Below are 23819 nucleotides of genomic sequence, written 5' to 3'. Positions count from 1 at the left end.
GAAACGATTTTTTTAAAATCCGATTTATACCAATTTATATGATTCAAATTGGTTTAAACTGTTCTAAGTCGGTTTAAATCGATTTAAATTGATCTAAAATTAATCTGAATATGTTAAATTAATCAATAATGTTATTACAAATCTACAAATTTGTCTAATTTCTTTTGTTTTGTATAATCTAATTTTCAATAATTTATCATAATAATTTTATAATTAGACTTAAAAACTAAAACGTGTCATTTAAATATATAATATATATAAAATAAATAAAAAATTTGCAAAAGCCTAGGTCTCGTCTAGCTTCAAATAATCTGTCTAGTCTCTAGTCCTCTATAAAGCGCCTAGTTACCGGCAAGAGATTTTTAGAACATTGGTTTCACCTAACCCCTTACCATAGAAGGAAGAGGATTAATGTTTAATGATTACAGATGATGGTGAGTTCAAGATCAGGAGCTGGCATCAAAAGCTTTTCCTATCTTCAGAACTGCACTTTCTCCAAATTATCAAAAAGCTTTTCCTATCTTTATCACAAACGGAAATGGTAAGAAACTCATATACGTTTTAGCATCAGAGCTAAGAATATCCAAAAACTGGAACAAAACTTCTCAAAACTACAACGATTCTTCCTCCTGTTGCTGTTCTATCTCTTGCTGTGAAGCAGAGACCAACTCCTCATCTTTGTCGCTCTGCCAAACCCAAACAATATCAGCAAGAGCAGGCCTAAGATCCTCTTTCACCAACTTTTGATATTCCAGAGTATCTCCATTACATTTCTTCACTTCCACCATATGAAACGTCGGCGTCACTTGAAATATCTCCGCATCCATCGACAGTACTCCTTTCCTTCCCTCCTTCAAACGTTCCAGCTTGAACAAACCTGCTTCTCTCTTTCTTATCCTCAGCTTCAACCGTTGCGCCGCTTCCTCCAGCTTAGATATGATCACTGAAGCAGGCTTCTTAGATGTGAATCTAGACTCTCGCTTGTCATACACGTCACCAAAAAGTCCTGACAAATCAAACCTAGCAGACAATGCAATTACATCAAAAGCGTTTATACTTGTAGGCTGGTCTGTATTGCTCTCCTCTGAACTCATCTCTTCGACTCGTTTCTCCATCTTTTTCTCTTTCATGTGTAAACCTTTTCTAAACCAAGAACTCTCTCTTATTTTGGCAATAGTGATTCTTGTTTCAGGGTTAGGGTCCAGCATCTTACACAAGAGTCTCTTTACTTCAGGTGCAAACCAGCTTGGGGCCTTAAACTCTCCTCTTCCTATCTTCCTATACATCTCCATCAAGTTAGAGTCATGGAAAGGGAGATAACCAGCCAACAGAACAAACAAAACCACCCCACAAGACCAAACATCTGCCTTTGTCCCATCATATCCCTTTCTATTAATCACTTCAGGAGCAACATAAGCAGGAGTGCCACAAGTGGTGTGCAAGAGACCATCTTGTCCCTTGCAGTCAGCAAGGGCGCTTAAACCAAAATCAGACACCTTGAGATTGTCGTCCTCATCAAGCAATAGATTCTCCGGCTTGATGTCACGGTGATACACTCCCCTGCTGTGGCAAAAATCAACCGCGTTGATGAGCTGGTAAAAGTAGTTCCAAGCGACGTCATCTCTCAGTTTTCCTTTGGCGAGTTTGTTGAAAAGCTCTCCGCCTTTGCAGTACTCCATGACGAAGTAGATTCTTGTTTTTGTTGCCATGACCTCGTATAGCTCCACTACGTTGGGGTGTTTAGCTATACGCATTACGAATATCTCTCGCTTGATCTGGTTTTTAAGCCCAACTTTCATAATTTTTTCCTTGTCGATCATTTTGATGGCAACGCTCTGGTTAGTATGAACACTCCTTCCGTAGTAGACTTTGGCGAAAGTGCCTTGGCCTAGTAACCTTCCGACTTCGTATTTATCGGTCAAGACACTTGGTTTGTTTTCCATCTAATCTACAAAAACTTAAGCAGGCAGAGACAGAACACTACTTGAGAGTTGGTGGTGGTAAGACAACATTTTGAGTCTCTAGTGGATTGGTTGAGCGGTATGAATACACCTCTCAGAGCCTGTGATGCAAAAATAAACAAAGCAATGCGATCTCAGTTACAAAACACAAACTCTCAAACACTTGAGCCCTAAACCAGAACTCATCATTCTGGTTTACTTTCCTCCTACGTTACCTCATATATTGACACTTGGGAGAACATCTATTCGAGAAAAGATACAAGAAGTCACAATGAATATGGTTTAAGACAACCACAGCTGTTTCTAGAAACGAAGACGTGCAGATCTCCAAGGATCTTCTTTGTTTCTTTATGCTTATTTTTTAAGACGGAACAAAAAGGAAGAAAGAAGAAGGTGAAAAGGAAGTTAAACGTCATTGGCCGTCCACGCACATTAATAAAAAATATCAATCTAAAACTGTAGTAAATAAGGCAGAGAAGGCCACTTGTTCCTCTGTCTCCTTCGCCCATAATGTGCCTTTACACTTGTCTACTAATTGGCTAACTTACTTTTCACCCAACGGCTCCACCGTATTAAAATGAACTTTTATCAAATCTCTTTTTTTCAACTTTATCTAATCTCATGTTAAAAAAATTCAGTCTTGTGATATGTATGTACACCGCAAGAAAACACATGCTTAACGAGGAAATTTAACGAGGAAAAACAATCCTCGTAAATTTACGTCGATTTTACGAGGAACTTACGTGGAAAACTAAAGTCATCGTTATTTCCTCGTAACGTAACGACAAAAGTGTTTCGTCGTAAAGTGGATGTAATTTGACGAGTATTTTACGAGGAAAAACTAATTCCTCGTAAATACGACGTAAACTTTGCGTGTTATTTACGAAGAAATAGTTTACGTGTATTTAGCGAGGAAATTTTGAATCCACCAACTTTGTAGGTGTTACACGTTTTTTTTTGCCACCTAATTAATTTTCGTCGTAAATTCATAGGAAAATTACAACTACCAGATTCGAAATTTCCTATAAATATGGATGTTTGAACATCATTTTAAACACAACAACAACAAAAAACGTGAAAGAAAAAAAAATGGCTGGCTCCGGGACTATTTACGAGTTGCGGAAGTGGATGTATATGCATAGAGATGCTAACGGGAGAGTGACGAAAGAATACCTTGCGGGTCTGGAGACATTTATGCATCAAGCAGATTCAACACCGCTCGCCCAAGAAAGTGGTAAGATGTTCTGTCCTTGTCGGAAATGCAACAATTCGAAACTGGCAAACCGTGAAAATGTTTGGAAGCATTTAATAAATAGAGGTTTCACGCCAAATTACTATATCTGGTTTCAACATGGAGAAGGTTTTAATTATGATCAGAATGAAGCTAGTAGTAGTAATAGCAATTTTCAGGAAAAAGAACCGGTTGATCATCATTTGCATAATGAACATAGTTACCATCAGGAGGAGATGGTAGATTATGATAGGGTTCATGATATGGTAGCTGATGCATTCGTAGCTCATGATGAAGATGAAGAACCTAATATAGATGCAAAAAAGTTTTACGAAATGTTAAACGCGGCGAATCAACCACTTTACAGTGGTTGTAGAGAAGGTCTCTCTAAATTGTCGTTAGCTGCTAGAATGATGAATATTAAAACTGATCACAATCTACCTGAAAGTTGCATGAACGAATGGGCAGACTTGTTTAAAGAGTATTTGCCGAAAAACAATGTGTCTGCTGATTCTTAGTATGAGATTCAGAAACTGGTTTATAGTCTTGGGTTGCCTTCGGAGATGATAGATGTTTGCATCGACAACTGCATGATCTATTGGGGGAGATGATGAGAAGCTAGAAGAATGTCGATTCTGCAAGAAGCCACGATTCAAGCCGCAAGGACGGGGACGTAATAGGGTACCGTACCAAAGGATGTGGTACCTACCAATTACAGACAGATTGAAAATATTGTATCAATCAGAGCAGACTGCTGGAAAGATGAGATGGCATGCCGAGCATACTCAGACGGATGGTGAGATGACTCATCCATCAGATGCAAGAGCCTGGAAACATTTCAACAAAGTACATCCGGATTTCGCTAGCAATATCCGAAATGTGTATCTCGGACTATGCACAGATGGATTTAGTCCGTTCGGAATGTCAGGGAGACAATATTCATTGTGGCCAGTCTTTCTTACACCATACAATCTGCCACCGGAGATGTGCTTGCAACGGGAGTTGCTATTCTTGACCATATTAATACCTGGTCCGAACCATCCAAAAAGGTCTCTTGATGTTTTCCTACAACCACTGATAAAAGAGTTGAAGGATTTGTGGTCAACAGGGGTGAGGACGTATGACTGTTCAACGAAGATGAATTTTATGATGCGAGCGATGCTTTTGTGGACCATAAGTGATTTTCCTGCCTATGGGATGTTGTCTGGATGAACTACACATGGGAGATTAGCTTGTCCATATTGTAATGGAACGACAGATGCGTTTCAACTGAAGAATGGTAGGAAGACAAGTTGGTTTGATTGTCACCGTCGATTTCTTTCCATTGGCCATCCTTACCGAAGAAACAAGAATTTGTTTAGGCACAAAAGGGTTGTGAGAGACTCCTCCTCCATATCTAACTGGAGAACAAATTGAAGCGCAAATCGACTACTACAGAGCTAACGAAACAGTTCGTTGGGGTGGTAATTGGCATGTCCCTCGTAATATGCATGATTCTTACGGTGTTCATCACAACTGGCACAAGAAGAGTATATTTTGGGAGTTGCCATATTGGAAGGATCTTCTTCTGCGCCACAACCTCGATGTGATGCATATAGAGAAGAATTTCTTTGAGAACATCATGAATACAATATTGAATGTCCCATGAAAGACAAAAGACAACATAAAATCGAGGTTGGACTTGCCGGATATTTGCTCAAGAAGCGAGTTACATATTAAAAGCAATGGACAAGTTCCCGTTCCGATATTCAGATTATCTTCAGAAAAAAAGTCGGTGTTGTTCAACTGGGTGGCATCAGAAGTGAAGTTCCCTGATGAGTATGTTTCGAATCTCTCTAGATGTGTTGAAAAGGGTCAAAAGTTCTCCGGGATGAAGAGTCATGATTGTCATGTCTTTATGCAACGACTAATGCCCTTTGCATTTGCGGAGCTACTTCCAACAAACGTACATGAAGCACTTGCAGGTACGTAGTGTATTATATCACAATAATTTACAAAATAATATATGACTAACAATGTGTTTAATTTTTTTTTGGAATATAAAAGGCATTGGAGCATTTTTCAGGGATATGAGCACATACACTCTTAAAGAAGAAGTTGTGGAACAGCTTCAGGAGAACATTCTCATCTTATTGTGCAACTTGGAGAAGATATTTCCTCCCGGATTTTTTGACGTCATGGAGCATCTAGCTGTCCACCTCCCATATGAGGCATTGCTTAGTGGACATGTACATTACGGATGAATGTATCAGTATGAGCGAGCCATGAAAAATTTGAAGGGAAAAGCAAAGAACCTCGCCAAATTTGAAGGTTCTATAATTGCTGGAAGTTTGACGGAAGAAGTTTCTCACTTCACATCGTACTACTTTGCGTCAAAAGTACGTACCCGGAGAAGAGCTCCAAGAAGATATGATGATGGTGGTGTTGCGCCAACATATGCAGTTGCTGGTGTTCCAGACATCTTTAGCCAGATTGGACGACTCGGTGGGAAGTCTAAAGAGGTTTGGTGGTCGAGTGAACAAGACGCTCATAGTGCACACACCTATATTCTACTCAATTGCGAAGATCCATTGATGGGTTATTTTAAAAGGTAACATATATTGACACTTCGAAACACATATAAGTATAATTAATTGTATAATTGCGAGAGATTCATTCCTATAAAATGTGATTTTACAGCCTATTTATTTTTCAAGTCGAAGAAACATTTCCTGGTATATCCACAAGTGACGTAGACAAAAGGAAAGATCAACACTTCATTAAGTGGTTGCGGAATCAGGTATTAACTCAAACTCTTTTTTCATACATGATCTGTATTTCATTAACATTCTCTTTATTTTTGCAGGTTGATTATGACGACGACGATGCAGATTATCCTAAGTGGTTACACGAAGTAATTCAATCTCCACTTGTAAAGGTCACCACATCACAGATGTATTTCACACGAGGCTATACTTTTTTATACATATGAGTATGGTAGACAGCGGGCGACCAGTAACTATGGAATATGTGTGAAAGGGGAAACAGATTTCTACGGGATCTTGACGGAGATTATTGAAGTCGAATTTCCAGGGATACTGAAGCTGAAATGCGTCCTCTTCAAATGTGAATGGTTCGACCCTGTCGTCAACAGAGGTGTTCGGTCTAACAAATTCGGTGTAGTTGATGTCAACGGTAGACGAAGGTACAACAAATTCGAGCCTTTCATCTTAGCTTCACAAGCAGACCAAGTTAGCTTCCTTCCATACCCTCGGATGAGAGATTCAGGTATAAATTGGTTAGCAGTGATCAAAGTTACACCTCGAGGACGAATCATCAGTGGAGAAGAACCACCATTGCAAGAAGAACAGATAAATGAAGTCGAGGAACCTGAACAAGAAATTGATGACTTCCTTCTCATTGATCAGCATAATCACGAGTACGAAGATCTTACCGATGATGCCACAAACGAAGCTGTTGAAGACGAGTTTAATGAAAATGATGATGTTTCTAGTGATGACAAGAATGTCGATGTATCCGATTGATGTATTTGTTTTATGAATAAGATGAGGGAGTTTGTTTTATGAATAAGATAATGTGGGGTTTGTTTTATGAATAAGGTAATGTGGGAGTTTGTTTTATGAATAAGCAAATGTGGGAATTGTGGTTTGGAATGAAAATAAAGATGGGGTTTGGAATATATGAAGTAGAAAATAAGGAATATGGGGTTTGAGGTTTGGGGTTTCGGATTCTAGGGATTTAAACATAACACTCGTTAATTCCACGTAAGCACAAATCGTCGTTAAGGACTCGTAAGCCAACGAAGAAATAACGACGAAATATTAAAATAAAGAACGCGGGGCTCGTTAATTCCACGTAAGCACAAATCGTCATAAAGACCACGTATAAGAAATTGTCGTAAATTCCACGTAAGCAGAAATCGTCGTAAATACCTCGTAAGCCAACGAGGAAATAACGACAAAATTTAAAAATAAAGATGGAGTTTGGAATATATGAAAATAAGGAATATGAAGTTTGGGGTTTGGGGTTTAGGGTTTCAGGTTTGGGGTTTGGGGTTTGGAATATGGGGTTTGGGGTTTGGGGTTTCAGGTTTGGGGTTTGGAGTTTGGGGTTTAGAGGTTTCGGGGTTTGAGGTTTGGGGTTTGGGGTTTCAGGTTTGGGGTTTGGGGTTTGGGGCTTGGGGCTTGGGGTTTGGGGTTTGGGGTTTAGAGGTTTCGGATTTTAGGGATTTAAACATAATACTCGTTAATTCCACGTAAGCAGAAATCGTCATTAATACCTCGTAAAAAGATTTAAACAAAACACTCGTTAATTCCACGTAAGCCCAAATCGTCGTGAAGACCACGTTGGATGAAATCGTCGTAAATACCACGTAAGCAGAAATCGTCGTAAATATATCGTAGTGTAAAAACTAGAAAAAAAAAGAAAAGGATAAAAATACCAGATTAACATGTGGCAAGACTTCCAGTTATAATACGTAAGTCTCGCCCACATGAATTCTAATATCTTCTCATTTTCCTATTTTTTTCAAATATTTATAATTTGAATAGGATTTTGCTGAGGAATGTGATTTGAGATAGGGTGTGATTTGGGAGTTTGTGTGTGGTTTGAGAATGAGAGTTGCGGGTATATTTATAGGAAAGCAAGGCTCGTTAATTCCACGTAAGCAAAATCATCGTTAATATCTCGTAAAAAGATTTAAACAAAACACTCGTTAATTCCACGTAAGCCCAAATTGTCGTAAAGACCACGTTGGATGAAATCGTCGTAAATACCACGTAAGCAGAAATCGTCGTAAATATCTCGTAGTGTAAAAACTAGAAAAAAAAGGAAAAGGAGAAAAATACCAGATTAACATGTGGCAGGACTTCCAGCAATTATAATACGTAAGTCTCGCGCACATGAATTCTAATATCTTCTCCTTTTCCTATTTTTTTCAAATATTTATAATTTGAATAGGATTTTGCTGAGGAATGTGATTTGAGATAGGGTGTGATTTGGGAGTTTGTGTGTGGTTTGAGAATGAGAGTTGTGGGTATATTTATAGGAAAGCAAGGCTCGTTAATTCCACGTAAGCAAAATCGTCGTTAATACCTCGTATATAAAAACACGGGCCTTTGTGATTCCTCGCAATTTCCTCGTATTGAAAAACACGGGCCTTTGTAACTGCTCGCTATTTCGTCGTAACCTTACGACAAATTTGCGACGATATGTAATCTTATATATACCCCCGAGCGCTCACTCTTTCTTTCCTCTCTACTTCCTCTCCACTTCCTCTCCATTTCGTAGCAATGGTAAGCCTCTCTAATTTGGTTAGTTTAGGGTAAATTAGGTGGTTAGTATAGGGAATTTAGATAGGTTTACAGATTTTATGTTATTTAGTGTTCATTAGGTGAATAATGTTGGGAAATATACTGTTGATGTTAATTTTAAAAATTTAATTTTTTTCTCAGGTTCGAAAAAGAAGACTTACTGCCAATTACAGAGAGATCTTCGGTGAGCCGGGTAGTCGTTTAGACCCGGTTCTTCGGATCAGGAGACTGTCCCCGAGACTCAGTACACTCAGAGAGTCTCTGGGTCTACTTCTTCTAGTGCACCATCGGCTCCTCATGTGCCTTCCCCGATGGCTCATCCAACGATGCCTCCTCCTGTGCCTCCTCCGATGGCACCTCCGATGGCCGCCAATATTCATCCCGATTTGATGGTTCCTCCGAGTGCTCCTTACTCGCAGTACGATGTAGAGAACATTCTCTGTCTGCCAGGCAGAGAAGGTTTACCAGTCATCGACCCCGACCGACCGGACGGAACTTTGTGGTATGTTGCATTAATTTTTATTTTAATTCGTTTAAAATTCTTTTATAACATTAAAAAATAATTTATATTTTAAATTTGTATTTTCCAGGTGGGGGGTTGACGGATGTCTTGCATCGGACGTAACCGACACGATCAAAGGTTACTTCTCCATGGCACATCCGAACTGGAGTAAGACGCCTCACTACGTCAGAAAGACGTGGTTCAAAATTTACGCTGTAAGTTTCTATTAATTAATTATATATACTTTAATTTATTCATGATTTATATATATACTTTTTAAAAAACTAATTGTTAATTTATTTTTTCCAACAGCAAAAATATAATTGGGCCTTGGGGATTACTGAGAGGGTGAGGAAGAAGTTTAACGCGAAGGCAAAAGTTTGTTTATTGGACACGGTCTCCAACTGGAAGAGTGACTGGATCGTGAAGAGATATGACCGTGGCAAACCCGCTGAGCTCACCACGGATGTGTGGGATGGTCTCATCCGTTATTGGCGCCTTCCTGATTCCATTAGAATCGCCCAGGCTTGCTCTAACTCCCGTAACACGGTCGATGAGCACGGAAACGGGCCGATGCTTCACACTACGGGCCAAAAATTCCACGCCGGTGTCCATTTGGAAATGGTAATTAAATATTTTATTAAATAAAATTTTTAATATATATATTTTATTCTAACTTTCTTAAATGTTTTTTAGGCCAAAGAGACGGGACATCTCCCTTCTCTTATGGAACTTTACGAGAGGACCCACAAGAACAAGGCGGGCGTATTTGTAGATGGCAAGTCCGAGCAAATCTACAACGACGTGGTTGTTCGGGTTGAAGACCGCCAGACTCAGCTGACCCAGCAGTCTACCGACGGATTACCCGTCACCTTATCCACACTTGAAGTGGATAAGATTTACGAGGAGGTAAATTTTCAAAAATTTTAATTTTTTATTATTCATTTAATATAACTTTAAATTTTTACTAACAATATTTATTTTTTGTTTTTAAGGTTGTCCCTAAAAAAAAAGGGACGGACGTTGGGGATTGGTTCCGTCAACGATGTTCCGAGAGCGACATCGTCTTATGGTCAGCGACGGGATGATGAAGTCACTGAGCTGCGTAGAGAGTCCGCTTAGCTGCGTAACGAGTTGGCCGCGACAAAATCTCGTATGGGTGGAGTCGAGGGCTTCTTGGACGTTATAGCGGCCACAAATCCGGAATGGGAGTCCATGTTGAGGAACATGCGACAACAACATCCCATTCGAGGCGAGTCATCCGACGTACATAACGAGGCGGATGTTACGAGGAGGAGTGATGAATTCTACCAGGCGATGAACGATCCTTAGTTTTTTTTTCCGGTTGTTGTATTATAAATTCAAAACTTATTTATATATAAAATATTTTCATATTGATTTATTTTTATTTTAAATTTTAATTTTATTAATAAATTAAATAATTTTAATTATTTTTTAATTATATTTTTAAATTCTGTAAAATAATAAAAACGAAGTAAATTCGTAGCTAATGTACGACCTATTTACGTGGAAACCTTACGAGGAAATGACGAGAAATAGTAAACGAGTATTTTACGAGAAAACATTTACGAGGAAATAACGAGGAAAAATAAACGAGTATTTTACGAGGAAATCCTTTCGTGGTCGTTACGTGTATTTTGCGAGGAAACACTTTCAAGGTATTTACGTGTAGTTTACGAGGAACTCGTTTCGAGGTATTTATGAGGAAACTCGTTTCGAGGTATTTACGAGGAAATATAGCGACCTCCTTACGTGGAATATTGACGTGGTCTTTACGACGAAATGATCTACTTCGTCTTTACGACGAAATATATTTTTCGCTAAGTTACGACGAATTAGCGAGGAAATATGTGTTACGACAGATGAGTAACGAGCAAACGTGGTTCCTCGCTAATTCGTCGTAATTCCTCTTTTACGACGAACTCACGAGGAAAACCGCCCTTGTTAAGATTATGTTTTCTTGTAGTGGTAGTAGATGCATAGAGCTGAGTATGTTATATGTTAAATTTCGATATGTTATGTATCGATTCAATCTAAAAATGTTATATTTATAAAGTTTTTGAATTAAAAAAGATAGAAAAATAATCTCGATGAAAAATAGAAAATCATATCTACTATTTTGGAAAATTTTAGTATCTACTCTGATCTGTATATAAATATGTAATGTAATTATGTTATTAACATCTTATGATATATATATTTGGTCAATTTGTTTCATAATGTATTCTGCTGATTGGGGGAATATTCACGTTTTAGAACAAATCAACTACACAGTTGCATTTAAATTTTAAAGTTTATTGCTTTGAATAATTCTTATAGAGCCGAAGTGAGAGAAGATGGGAAAGTAAATGAAAACTGCATACCCACAAATTTCTATTCAGCAATCTATTGGATTGTGCTTATGAATATTTAAACAGTTAACGAAGAAGAAACACATACAGATTATAAAAATAAACACAGCTCAGTTACAAAAAAAATAATGATAAACACAGTTTGCTGAAATAATTGGTGAAATATAAGAATTATTCGGCCTGATGGTCTTTTATAGCACGAAATCTAATTGGGCCTGCGACAGTTTCTGCGGATCTGACCATGGGATCCAGTAAGGGGCTTAATATCGCCCATCTTAACCATAGCCCTTACGAAGTCACGGTAGAAGGTGTTCCGACTGCGGCTGTACGTTCCGACCAAGGAGTCGGTGGAACCGCCGTTGAAAAGGACCTGGTCTGATGTCAGGAGTCCCTTTTTATCGAGAAGCTGATTATAGTAGCTATGGTCAAATCTTGTGGGAGAGCCGATGTCGAGAGGGGCTTTCTTGTTGTCGCCAGAGCCAGAAGTAGCAGGACAGTGCTTACGTCTAGATAAGGCGAAAGAGAGGTCGATATTGCTTTCATTGTAGATACGGTTCCTGAAAGTGAGACAGTTGGCTTGTCCAATGGTGTGAGCACCAGATAGAGCGACCATGTCACGTACGGACAAGCCTTGGGCTTTGAATCGGTTGATGAGGGTTTTAAGTGTACTGAATGGAGAAGGAATGACGCCAGAATTGGCAGCTGTGAAGCCTGCCTTCTTGGAGTCTCGTCTTCCAAGCTTCACGCTCCATCTAGGCCCACCTAACTACGTAATCAAACAAGAGGTGTAAACATTAAGTTGATGAGAATTAATGTTTTTTTAAAATTAAATAAGGTTTGGGCTAATGTTCGAAACGGATCGTTATTATATTTAAACCAAAATAGTATGCAGAAATGTTATTACGAGAAACAATTCTATCCGACCATGATTTACATAAGAAAATATTACGTCTAGTTCTAACCTCCTTTGATATATAGTGAACTAGGTGTCTTTTTGCACCATGTGTAGTAAAAAAATTTAAAATTTAAAATATTTTTTAACAGATAAATATAAATTATATTTTAAAATAAAATTTTATTAATATTGTAAATTTTCTTTTTCGTATCAATATTTTAATATCAATTTAATTTAATTAAACATAAAAATTATATTTAAGAATATGCATGTATATATTTGAAATTATAATCTTAGATATATTTTTCTATCTATTCATTTTAATTAAATATATTAAATAAATTTGTAAAAGTTGCATAATTACCAAAAATTAAACAATATTTATAAAATTTGTAGATATATAAGAAAATAATGATTTTACGATTAAATTTTTATAATTTTCTAAAAAAAATTGTATACATTTTTAAAAAATTTAGTAATAAAATTGTATAATTTAAAAATATATAATTAAATTATATTTCGAAATTTATAATGCCATATTTGAATATATTTATTTTAATGATGATTTATGAGTTATTCCCATATTCTAAAAAAAAATCCAAAAATATAAATTGACATTAAATGTAATATATGAGTTATTACCATATTTTAAAAAGTTTACCAAAAATATAAATTAACATTAAATGCAATTGTCCATGTCATATTAACCTATAAGACATGTCATCAATTTCAGTAGTCATGTCATATTTGTTTTGTGAAATTGATTATAAAAAGGACATGTGACAAAATCACTTCGCAAATATAGTCAAGGGTATCATACACTACATTTGTATGGGGAATTTTTTTTATGAATTGTTTAATTTTAATTATTGTAAACCTTTGACCCAAAAAAATTATTGTAAAACTAAGTTCTCCTTGTCCATTAACATAAATATTACTGTTTAGCCACCTTAGTGTATTCACAAAATTTTCACTGAACGATCAGTAAGTACATATATATATATGTGACAAAGTAAATGCATGCAGATGTGCTAACCAGGAGGACGGAGTCACGAGCACTGATGGCGACAATGTCTGCACATGAGACGACGCCTGGGCAGAGTTTCTCAACCCTCGACTTGATTTTGTCTATCACTTCGAATCCTCTGACAGAGTTATTGTTGGGTCCTGCAGTTTTCTCCCCCCTAAAAGAGGATGTATCGTCCAACAATATGGATCCGTCACAGCCCTATAAAACCATAATATAACCAACATTTCCTTAGCATTTTGTAAGTTGACATTGTTGGAGTAATTCATGGAAAGATGGTAAGCATAAAGCACTTTTTTCCTTTTTCATTACTCAAAAAGAAGAGGAGACGTACATTGATGAAACAATCATGGAAGAACAAACGGAGGAGAGAAGCAGCCATGCGGCGCTCTTTGGCCACCGCCCGTTGCATCACCCCTCTCACGGCAGGGAATAGTGAAGGACAGCTCTCAGCGTAGAAGTCACTGCTCAGCTGAGCATGGGTTTGTGTCCCCATTATCATCAGAATCATCATAAACAACCCCTTTAGCATACTAATGATCTGCTTATTGTGGTACTCCATTCTCTATTTGCGTTCTATTTTTCTTTGTTTTAGAAGATGTGGGTCAAGAAAGCATGCAAGAGACTGGGGCTTTAGAGCATGATTATCCACAGAAACTCATTAGTGTTTCTTAAGGATTATTTAAATATATAAATGTACTTAAGTGGAGTTAAGAAACTCTGTTAAGAAACTGTTCGATTTTGTGCTTCCAATGGTAGTTTCTTAATTAAGAGTTTTAAAAAAAAAATTACAAATTTTTTTTTAAAGATAAAATTTATTTATTAAATAAAACAAATTAAAAGATAAAATTTTCAACATAGATTTTAAAATAAAAACATAAAAACAAATATTAGCAAAATAAACGATATTTGAGCTCAGTTGTCGTTTTCATCACGTCCAAATTTACGTTATACATGTTCAACCAAATCAGCTTTCACTTGTTGATGCATTTGTCTATCACGAATTCTAGTTTGAACACCCATCATATTGGCGATATTTGTAGGGATATCTGTAAAATACGTGAGATCCACATGTGAACTTCCGTTATCCTCGGTTTGTTGGAACTCTGAAATATCAAATTGAGTGTAACAAAAAACAAAGAAAAAAAAAGAAACAAAGAAAGAAAAGATAGAGAGGAAGAAAAAAAAACCCACCTTTCCTCGTTTAGTTGCTGACACGTGTCCCCAGAAACTCTTTTGTAATCGGTCACAAAAGACCCATATTAAGGATCGGTTACAAACTTTTTAATTAGTTATGATTTAATTAAATGGCTCGTTATTTTTAAAAACCCAGTGGAGAAACCTCGATAATGGTGGCCTTATAGAGATTACTTACTTACACCTAGGTGTTGTTTATTTACGGAGAAAAGTTTCTTCTCAAATATTTTACTCCTTTCATTTTCTAATCATCAAAAATAGATCTGTAATCTACTTGGTCCTTTTTTTCTTAAAAAAAAAAAATCTACTTGGTCCTTTACGCCACCATCTACCAACTCCTTGCTTTCCTTTCCATTTTTTCACCACATTCTCCGTTATCTTTCTTTTACCAATCATATACTCTCTATTAGCTGGATAGGTTTATTATGGGCGGACGCTATAGGTAAAAACACATTTTAATTTGAGGATATTTAAATTTATTTTAAATATTACTAGCCGCCATATCAACATCATGGTTAAATTGAATTGTTTTTATAAACCTTTCATCGAAAATAAAATGACACATGTAATATTTTTTTTTCGAACTTTACGACACATGCAATACGAGACATATTAGATTCAATCTAATTAATCACTACTAACAATTTTTTTTTTTGATCAATCACTACTAACAATTATGAATCGAAATCTCATTAATCTTCCCATGATATTAGAACCAGAACGGATAAGCTCGTTCGAGATCCAACAAACCCAATTAAACATATTAAATTTAATGGGATTTCAAATTACAGAGTAATCTAATCCATGTATATTAATCATTTTTTAAACTGTATATTAATCATGTTAAAATTTGAGAGAAGTTTTGTGAGAATGTGTTAGTATATTTCTTATTCCTTACACCAATACAAGGTGGAGTCAAATGGAGAATTGATTACAAAGATACTCTACATAATGACATGGTCAAACTCATAAAGACTAAGGTTAAATGGGTCTTCCATGTGGTTGGATGTAAACCTCCAATGGACTCTAGTCTTGAACTTGTATGGTCTAGGTTATGGACCATCCACTTCATGATTCATAACACTCTCCCTTGGATGCCATAACCATATAGGGCTTGTAACATGCTAATGTTGCCTCATTAAAACCTCTCCCGGAAAATCCAAAACCCAATGTGGTAAAAGAGAAACTAGAGAAAGGAAAAAGAGTACAAGACACATTACTCCCCCTGATTTGGACATCACTGAAGGTCCTTGAGTCTTCGCATGCCAATCTGCTGCGTGAGCTTCCTGAATGTGCTGGTGGGCAATGACTTGGTGAAGAGGTCGGCTGAGTTCTCACTAGACCGGATCTGAAGGACGTTGACCTCTCCAGCTTTCTGCAACTCATGAATAAAGAAGAACTTGGGTAGAATATGTTTGGTTCGGTCACCTTTGATATACCCGTCTTTGAGTTGAGTAATGCAAACAACATTATCTTCATATATGATGGTCAGATCATTGTCCTTGACCATTCCACTATCTGATCGGATGTGTTGGGTCATAGACCTCAACCATACACACTCACGACTTGCCTCATGCATGGCAAGAATTTCTGAGTGATTAGATGAAGTGGCTGCTATAGTTTGTTTCATGGAACGCCATGATATAGCAGTACCACCATGAGTGAACACATAACCAGTTTGGGACCGACCATGGTGTGGATCAGATAAGTAGCCTGCATCTGCAAAGCCTACCAAACCATCTTTGGTTTCATTGGTATAAAATAGACTCAAATCCTTAGTTCCTTGTAGGTAACGTAGGATATGTTTAATTCCGTTACAGTGCCTTTGGGTCGAACAAGAACTAAATCTTGATAGGAGGTTTACGGCAAAACATATATCTGGTCTAGTGTGGCTAGCCAAATACATTAATGCTCATATGGCACTGAGGTATGGCACTTCTGGACCCAGGACATCCTCATCGTCCTTCTTATGACCGAATGGGTCTGTGTCCAAATCAAGGGACCTCACGACCATTGGGCTGGTCAATGGGTGAGCCTGGCCCATATAAAATCTCTTGAGTACTTTTTCAGTATATGCCATTTGATGCACAAGGATTCCTCCTTTCATGTACTCAAGTTGCAACCCCAAACAGACTTTGGTTTTACCTAGGTCTTTCATTTCAAACTCTTTCTTGAGATATTCAACTGTTTGGGCGATTTCCCCAGAGGTTCCAATGATGTTCAAATCATCAACATACACTGCTATGATAACAAAACCATTGTTTGCAAACTTCTTTATAAAGATACATGGACTGATAGGGTCGTCCTTATAGCCTACTTTGGCAAGGTATTCGCTTAAACGATTATACCACATTCGACCACTTTGCTTAAGTCCATATAAGGATTTGTTCAGCCTTATGCAGTGTTCTTCTCGAGAACCTTTGTTAGCTTTAAGCTCAATACCCTCTGGTAATCTCATATATATTTCATTATCCAGTGGACCATAAAGGTATGCGGTTACAACATCCATCAACCGCATATCCAAATTTTCTTTGATGGCCAGACTTATTAAAAAGCGAAATGTAGTTGCATCCACCACAGGGGAGTATGTCTCCTCATAATCGATGCCTGATATTTGTGAGAATCCTTGTGCTACAAGCCGTGCTTTGTATCTTACAATTTCACCATGTTCATTTCTCTTCCTCACAAATACCCACTTATATCCCACTGGATTAATGTTAGAAGGCGTCAGGATAATCGATCCAAAGACATTCCTTTTCTTGAATGATTCTAACTTCACGTTTATGGCTTCTTTCCATTTGAGCCAATCAGATCTTTGAGTGCACTTTAGAATAGACGTGGGTTCATGATCCTCATTTAAGTCCATCATATCAAGGGCTACTTTATAAGCAAATATATTATCGATGTCGACATCTTTTCGGTTCCATCTTGTCCCAGACATAAGATAATTAATTGAGATCTCATCATTAGCACCTTCAGTACCATGAGGCTCGGCGTCCCGAGTCTCATTGGTTGGTACCTTAGGCATGGCCATTTCGGCCTTGTCTGGACAATCTATGACCTCGGTTTCTTTTGCACCTTTCTTTAATTTCTGAGGTCCTTTATCTTTGGAACCAATTGGTCTACCACGTTTGAGGCGTGCTTTAGACTCTGTAGCCACTTGATTGTGTCCATCATGGACATCAATACTTATTTGTGCATTACAAGCTGGTATATAGGACTTAGTCACTCTTTTCGGGTCAGCAAAGGAATCAGACAATTGATTAGCTAGATTTTGCAAATGAATTATTTTATGGACCTCTAAATCACATGATTGAGTCCGAGGATCTTGCCATGATAGGGATGTTTGATTCCATTTTATTGCTTTGCCCAGCTTGTTATTCTCTCCCCCTAATGTTGGGTACTCAGATTCATCAAAATGACAATCTGCATATCTGGCCTTAAACAAATCTCATGTTGTTGGCTCAAGATATTTAATAATGGTGGGAGAGTCAAATCCAACATATATTCCCATCCTCCTTTGAGGTCCAATTTTTGTTCTCTGTGGTGGTGCAATAGGAACATACACAGAACATCCAAATGTTTTGATATGGGACACGTCTGGCTCATGACCCGAGAGTAATTGGGATGGAGAATATTTGTGTTCACTAGATGACCTTATGCGTATCAATTCAGCAGCATGTAATACCGCATGTCCTCAAGCTGATACTGGAAGCTTCGACCTCATGAGTAATGGTCGAGCTATGACTTGGATTCTTTTAATGAAGGATTCGGCCAATCCATTCTGTGTATGTACATGTGCCACGGAGTGTTCCACACTTACCCCCATGGACATACAGTAATCATTAAAAGCTTGGGAATTGAATTCATTAGCATTGTCAAGACGAATAGTTTTAAGTGGAAAATCTGGAAAGTAGGCTCTCAGTCTTATGATCTGGGCCAGTAATCTAGCAAATGCCAGGTTTCTAGTGGATAGTAAATAAACATGCAACCATCTGGTCGATGCATCAATGAGGACCATAAAATATCGAAATGTCCCACAAGGTGGGTGTATTGGTCCACATATATCGCCTTGAATCCTTTCCATAAAGTTTAATGTTTCCTTAACCACCTTTACATGTGATGGCCTTATTATTAATTTCCCTTGTGAGCATGGAACACATGGAAAGCTCTTAGGGAGAATTTTCCTATCTTTCAAGGAATGGCCAGTTGAGTTCAAGAGTATTTTACGCATCATAGCCGAACCAGGATGGACGAGCCTGTCGTGCCATTAGTTAAAGGCTTCTCTGAACTCTTTAGTCATTGTGACATTAACCTCGATCAAGTTTATATGGGCACAATAAAAGCCCATAGATATAGCAGAGATAGTCTCTAGGACTTTCTTATGGCCTTGGACATTTTCATAAATCAAAAGGAATTCTTTCTTTCCCTCGCCCTTAGTTTCAACATGTAGACCATTCATACGAATGTCTTTGAAACTTAACAAATTTCTCTTTGATTTAGGAGAATATAATGCATCAGAAATTTCTAGATGCGTGCCATTAGGCATCATTAAGTGGGCCTGGCCATGGCCTTCAATAAGACTGGCTGTGCCTGCTATAGTATTAATATTGGCACTTCTTAGGGTGAGGTTAACAAAATATCTTTTGTCTTTTAATATAGTATGGCTTAATCCACTATCAACCACTAGCATGTTCTTGTCTTCTTTCATTTCTGAAAAATAGACAAGGATCATCATCTTAGACATTTCTTAAGTATAAGAATGTTTTATTTGGCTTTGTTTAAATGTTCTTAGGAAGTTTAACTGGATATATAAAATCAAATTTATTTCATAGATAGAACTTTATTTCAAAGTAGTAGAACAAAAACATAAAGCCAAAGGAAAATGCAAAGACAAAAGCAACATGATGTCGAAATCTTAATTGGCCTCTTTAAGGATATCTGAAGTCTCAAATTCAGTCTGATCATCATTGTCATGGGCTTGAACATCCTCATGGTCGAGATCATTATCATCATCATGATGGACCCAATGGGCCACATGGTTCTTTCCCTTTATGCTCTCATGGTAGAGTTTAACAAGATGACTGGGAGTTTTGCATCGGTTGGCCCAATGATTGGTCATCCCACACCGATGGCAAGAACATTTGGTCGAGCCATGGTTTTTGAAGTCGGACTTATACCCACGGCTAGGTTGATACCCTCGGCCATTACCTCGGCCATATCCTCGGCCTCGGCTACGACCAAGGTGTTCATGTGGTTGAAACCAACGGTCACGTGGTTGAAACCCACGGTTACGACCTTGCCATCTTCCACGGCCTCTCATACGGCCATGGTTTGACTCTTTCTTTGGAGACTCATCTTTTGGCTCTATGGCCGCATGTGCCTCAGGTAATGCCTTAGCACCAGGAGGCCTCATCTCACTATTCCTCATGAGTAACTCATTGTTTTGCTCAGCCAGCAACAAACAAGAGATCAAATTTGCATAGGTGGAGAAACCCTTTTCTCGGTATTGTTGCTGAAGCAAAACATTGCTTGTGTGGAATGTAGAGAATGTCTTCTCTAACATGTCAGCATCAGTGATAGTCTCTCCACACAGTTTCAACTTTGAGACTATCTTGAATAGAGCCGAGTTATACTCATCCACAGACTTAAAGTCTTGGATCCTTAGGTTCCTCCAATCATATAGGGCCTTTGGTAAGAGCACCGTCCTCTAGTGATCATATCTGGATTTCAGTTCTGTCCAAAGTTCCAGAGGATTCTCAACAGTGAGGTATTGGTCTTTGAGACTTTCAACAAGGTGATGGCGTATGATTAAGATCGCACTGTATCTATCCTTCTCAGATGACTCATTGCCATCAGTGATACAAGCACCAAGGTTTTTGGATTTCAAGATGATCTTGGTGTCAAGTGCCCATTGAAGGTAATTGTCTCCGGAGAGATTGAGGGCATCATACTCAAGATTGTTGATTTTCGACATCTGAATCAAATAATCCATAAAGGGATAAGGATTCATAATAAGATGATCAATGGGGATTTTGAATGTTTGAAATGTTTTTATATTTTTCAATCATCACTAAGAAAATTCAATCATAAAATCGATTTCAAGGTTGGTTTTAATAATAACTATGTGATCAAATGATAACTTTATAATCAAATGTTTTCAAAACAAGTATTTAAAATTTATTATATGATATACTAATTTTTAAAACTTGATTATAGTTTATAATATTTGAAATAAATATTTACTTTAGTCAAAGATTTTCATTTAAACAATCATAAAAGTTTTTCAAAAAAAAAATTTTAGTTTTCAAAATCAGACATCAATGGTCAAAGATTTTCATTTAAACAATCATAAAAGTTTTTCAAAATTTTTTTTTTCAGTTTTCAAAATCAGACATCAATGGTCAAAGATTTTCATTTATGGGTTTTAATATTTCATTTATTCTGATTTTGACTGATCACAAAAGATCAAAAACGATTTTGGCTTTAGGGTGATCATGATTGTTTTATTTATTTATTATTTTTTTTTTTTTTGAATTTTGGATATTGGATTTTGCTGGTTGTGAAACCAAGCAAGAGAAAAAGTTTGATGTGTGTAATGACCGATTTTATTTGGCAAACAACACATCAGTTTGGATTGAGGATTTTGATGGGGTTTTTGATTAGACCAGATTATACATTCATGATTTCACATCTGGTAATTAGGCCAATCAAAGGATTGAATCATGGGTGACATGGATGACAAAAAGGAGAGAGGAGCAGCCGATTTTATGAATGGCTTTTAGATAAGGGGATTTTCAATCTTTCAATAATTTTGTTTATGATTCAAAAGGTTCTTAGAATCATGATTCATATAGATCATGGATTCAAAATTAATATTTGAGATGATTTTAGATCTACAAATTTTTCTATTTTATAATATCTATAGATTTCTATTGTTTTATAAGTTTTAGGATTCATATAAAATTCAGATTCATATAGATCTTTATAATCAAAATTCAGATATGTGGTGTTCTTAGATTTTAGGGTTAGATTATTTTACCTTTTCACCACAAGGATTCTGAATGGACCACCTTAAAAGAGAGAGGAAGATGATCTGCGGATAGTGGAGAGAGGTGGAGAAGTGGCCGGCGTGGGGCTGGCCGGAGGAGAGGAGGTCGCCGGCGGAGAGCTTGCTCAGGTGGAGAGAGTTTCGTGCTGATAACGTGTTAAGATTTGAGAGAAGGTTTGTGAGAATGTGTTGTATATTTCTTATTGCTTACAACCACTATATATAGTGATTCATACAAGGTGGAGTAAAAGGGAGAATTGATTACAAAGATACTCTACATAATGATATGGTCAAACTCATAAAGACTAAGGTTAAATGGATCTTCCATGTGGCTGGATGTAAACTTCCAATGGACTCTAGTCTTGAACTTGTATGGTCTGGACCATCCACTTCATGATTCATGACAAATCAAGCTTATTCTTGATTTTCAATGTCACATTCCTATCACAATGATTGTTTGGTCGGATCGATTTCAAATCAGATGAGTCATGCACAATTTTGGGTTATTGTTTTCTGTTGGGCTGGCTAGTGTGAATTGATGTCTTGATCTGCTAAGTGAAGCAATGGTTAAAAAAAAATGTAATATCTTAAAAAAAAATTAATTTGATTATTTATGTTCTCAAAATGCATTTATTTTTCAACTTCTTTTTGTAACCACGTGTCATCACTACGATGATTATTAAAATCATTAGAGAAATATGTTGGTTCATCTAATTATATAATAAGCTTTTTATTAAACTAACCATAAATTTATTATTAATGGTCTTTATTATTTCCTTAAATAAAAATTACGAAATTGCCTAATGTTACAAAATTATATATGGCAATTAATGATTTTGAATAATAAATATTTGATAAAGAAAAATAGTGTATCTTTTATCATTTTTTCTAATTTAAACTATTAAAATAAATTAAGCAACCACATTAACCATATAATAAAAATTTATATTTTTTGTATATGTTATATTTTGAATTTTAAAAAATGACTATAAATTACAAAAACTATTAAAAGTCTCACACTCAAATTTTGTGATCCATGGTTGAAAACATTTGTTATAAAAAAATACAAATGATTACAAAAAAATATAAGTAAAATGTATAATTTAATTAATTATGAAGATTAAAAGATATATATTTATATATATTTCATTTTAAATTAAATTATATACCATATAAAATATAAATATCCTAATTTTGGAATTTACTTTGAACAATTTTGTTTTTGATAAAAGCTTTTGACGAACATTGACAACTTAATTTTTTAAAAAATATAAATTAGTAAAACTATTAATTCGATAATAAAATTTTTGTTATCTATTTATTATTTCATAATATGTAAAAATATATAATACATAAAATAGAAAAAAAATATTGTTTGGATTAATAAAATTGATTTATATATTTGCACCAATTTAATTATATATTTAATAGTTACTGATTTTTAATTATTAAATATATATTTATTATTTTATAATATATAAAAATATATAATACATAAAATAATTTATATATAATGTTCATCCCGCGTAAAGCGCAGATTTTAACCTAGTTACTTGCGCAGATTTCCTAGTTACACATTAAAGGGAGAACTTTAGATTTAAATGTGTTTAAACTAGAGTAGTTAAATGATATATGACATATAGGAAAGTGATTTGTAATATCCTGAGAACAATGTCATAGCTGTAGGCGGTCACACTTACAAAATATTATAAGACAATTGTATTACACTTATGAAGATAAAGCTACAAAATACGTTCACAGGTTTACTTATGATCTTTCCACAATGTTGAGTGATATCTTTTTTTTTTTTTTTTTGATAAGTATATGAATTTCATTTTTTCAAAAATGAGCTTGTTTGCTTAGTACAAAAGGTTTAAATCATTCTAGCTATTCTTTGCCAAAAAAAATAAAAACAAAGAATGGCCAACGGGAATAATTTCGGTGACTGCAGAGACTAGTCAAACTTCAGCCATAGTGACATCAGGTTGCGAAATTTCTTGCGCTCCCTTCGTGCTAGTATTGCGTTTCTAACCAACCGGTCTATCTTCTTGTAAGTAACTGTTGCAGGTGCTGATATGGAGTTATGGAGTCTTGTTATTTCTCTCCCACCATAAGGAAAAGACTGTTATTTGCGCGACCAATCTGCGGAGAGTGATATCGGTTTGTGATTTTAGTCTGTCTCAATCCATGTTGGGGCCGAGATCATATAACTAATCGAGGGAAGAATATAAGTTTGGATTTGTTCAAAAAGAAAAAAAAACATAAGTTTGG

General features: G+C 36.3%; 3 protein-coding genes across 3 annotated transcripts; all 3 read right to left on the bottom strand.

Annotated features, from left to right (window-relative positions):
• Window positions 1–61: 61 nt before the first annotated feature.
• LOC106417760 (CBL-interacting serine/threonine-protein kinase 10-like) lies at window positions 62–2696 on the bottom strand. Its single transcript, XM_022695919.2, has 2 exons — window positions 2177–2696; window positions 62–2062 (listed from the first exon to the last, which is right to left on the bottom strand). Exon 2 carries the CDS (start codon window positions 1941–1943, stop codon window positions 612–614), a length of 1332 nt encoding a protein of 443 aa, XP_022551640.2. The 5' UTR covers window positions 1944–2062; window positions 2177–2696; the 3' UTR covers window positions 62–611.
• Window positions 2697–11013: 8317 nt separating this feature from the next.
• On the bottom strand, window positions 11014–13877 carry LOC106449371 (peroxidase 67-like). Its single transcript, XM_013891141.3, has 3 exons — window positions 13635–13877; window positions 13310–13501; window positions 11014–12144 (listed from the first exon to the last, which is right to left on the bottom strand). The coding sequence occupies exons 1-3, from the start codon at window positions 13860–13862 to the stop codon at window positions 11584–11586; spliced, it is 981 nt and encodes a 326-aa protein (XP_013746595.2). The 5' UTR covers window positions 13863–13877; the 3' UTR covers window positions 11014–11583.
• A 5538-nt stretch (window positions 13878–19415) lies between these two features.
• LOC106373505 lies at window positions 19416–20474 on the bottom strand. Its single transcript, XM_048748672.1, has 2 exons — window positions 20262–20474; window positions 19416–20207 (listed from the first exon to the last, which is right to left on the bottom strand). Exons 1-2 carry the CDS (start codon window positions 20472–20474, stop codon window positions 19416–19418), a joined length of 1005 nt encoding a protein of 334 aa, XP_048604629.1.
• Window positions 20475–23819: the final 3345 nt, after the last annotated feature.

Source organism: Brassica napus, chromosome C2 (assembly GCF_020379485.1).
Source record: "Brassica napus cultivar Da-Ae chromosome C2, Da-Ae, whole genome shotgun sequence".
NCBI lineage: Eukaryota > Viridiplantae > Streptophyta > Magnoliopsida > Brassicales > Brassicaceae > Brassica > Brassica napus.
The sequence above is the reverse complement of the archived record's forward strand: the minus strand, read 5'-3'. Positions and strand labels throughout refer to the sequence as shown.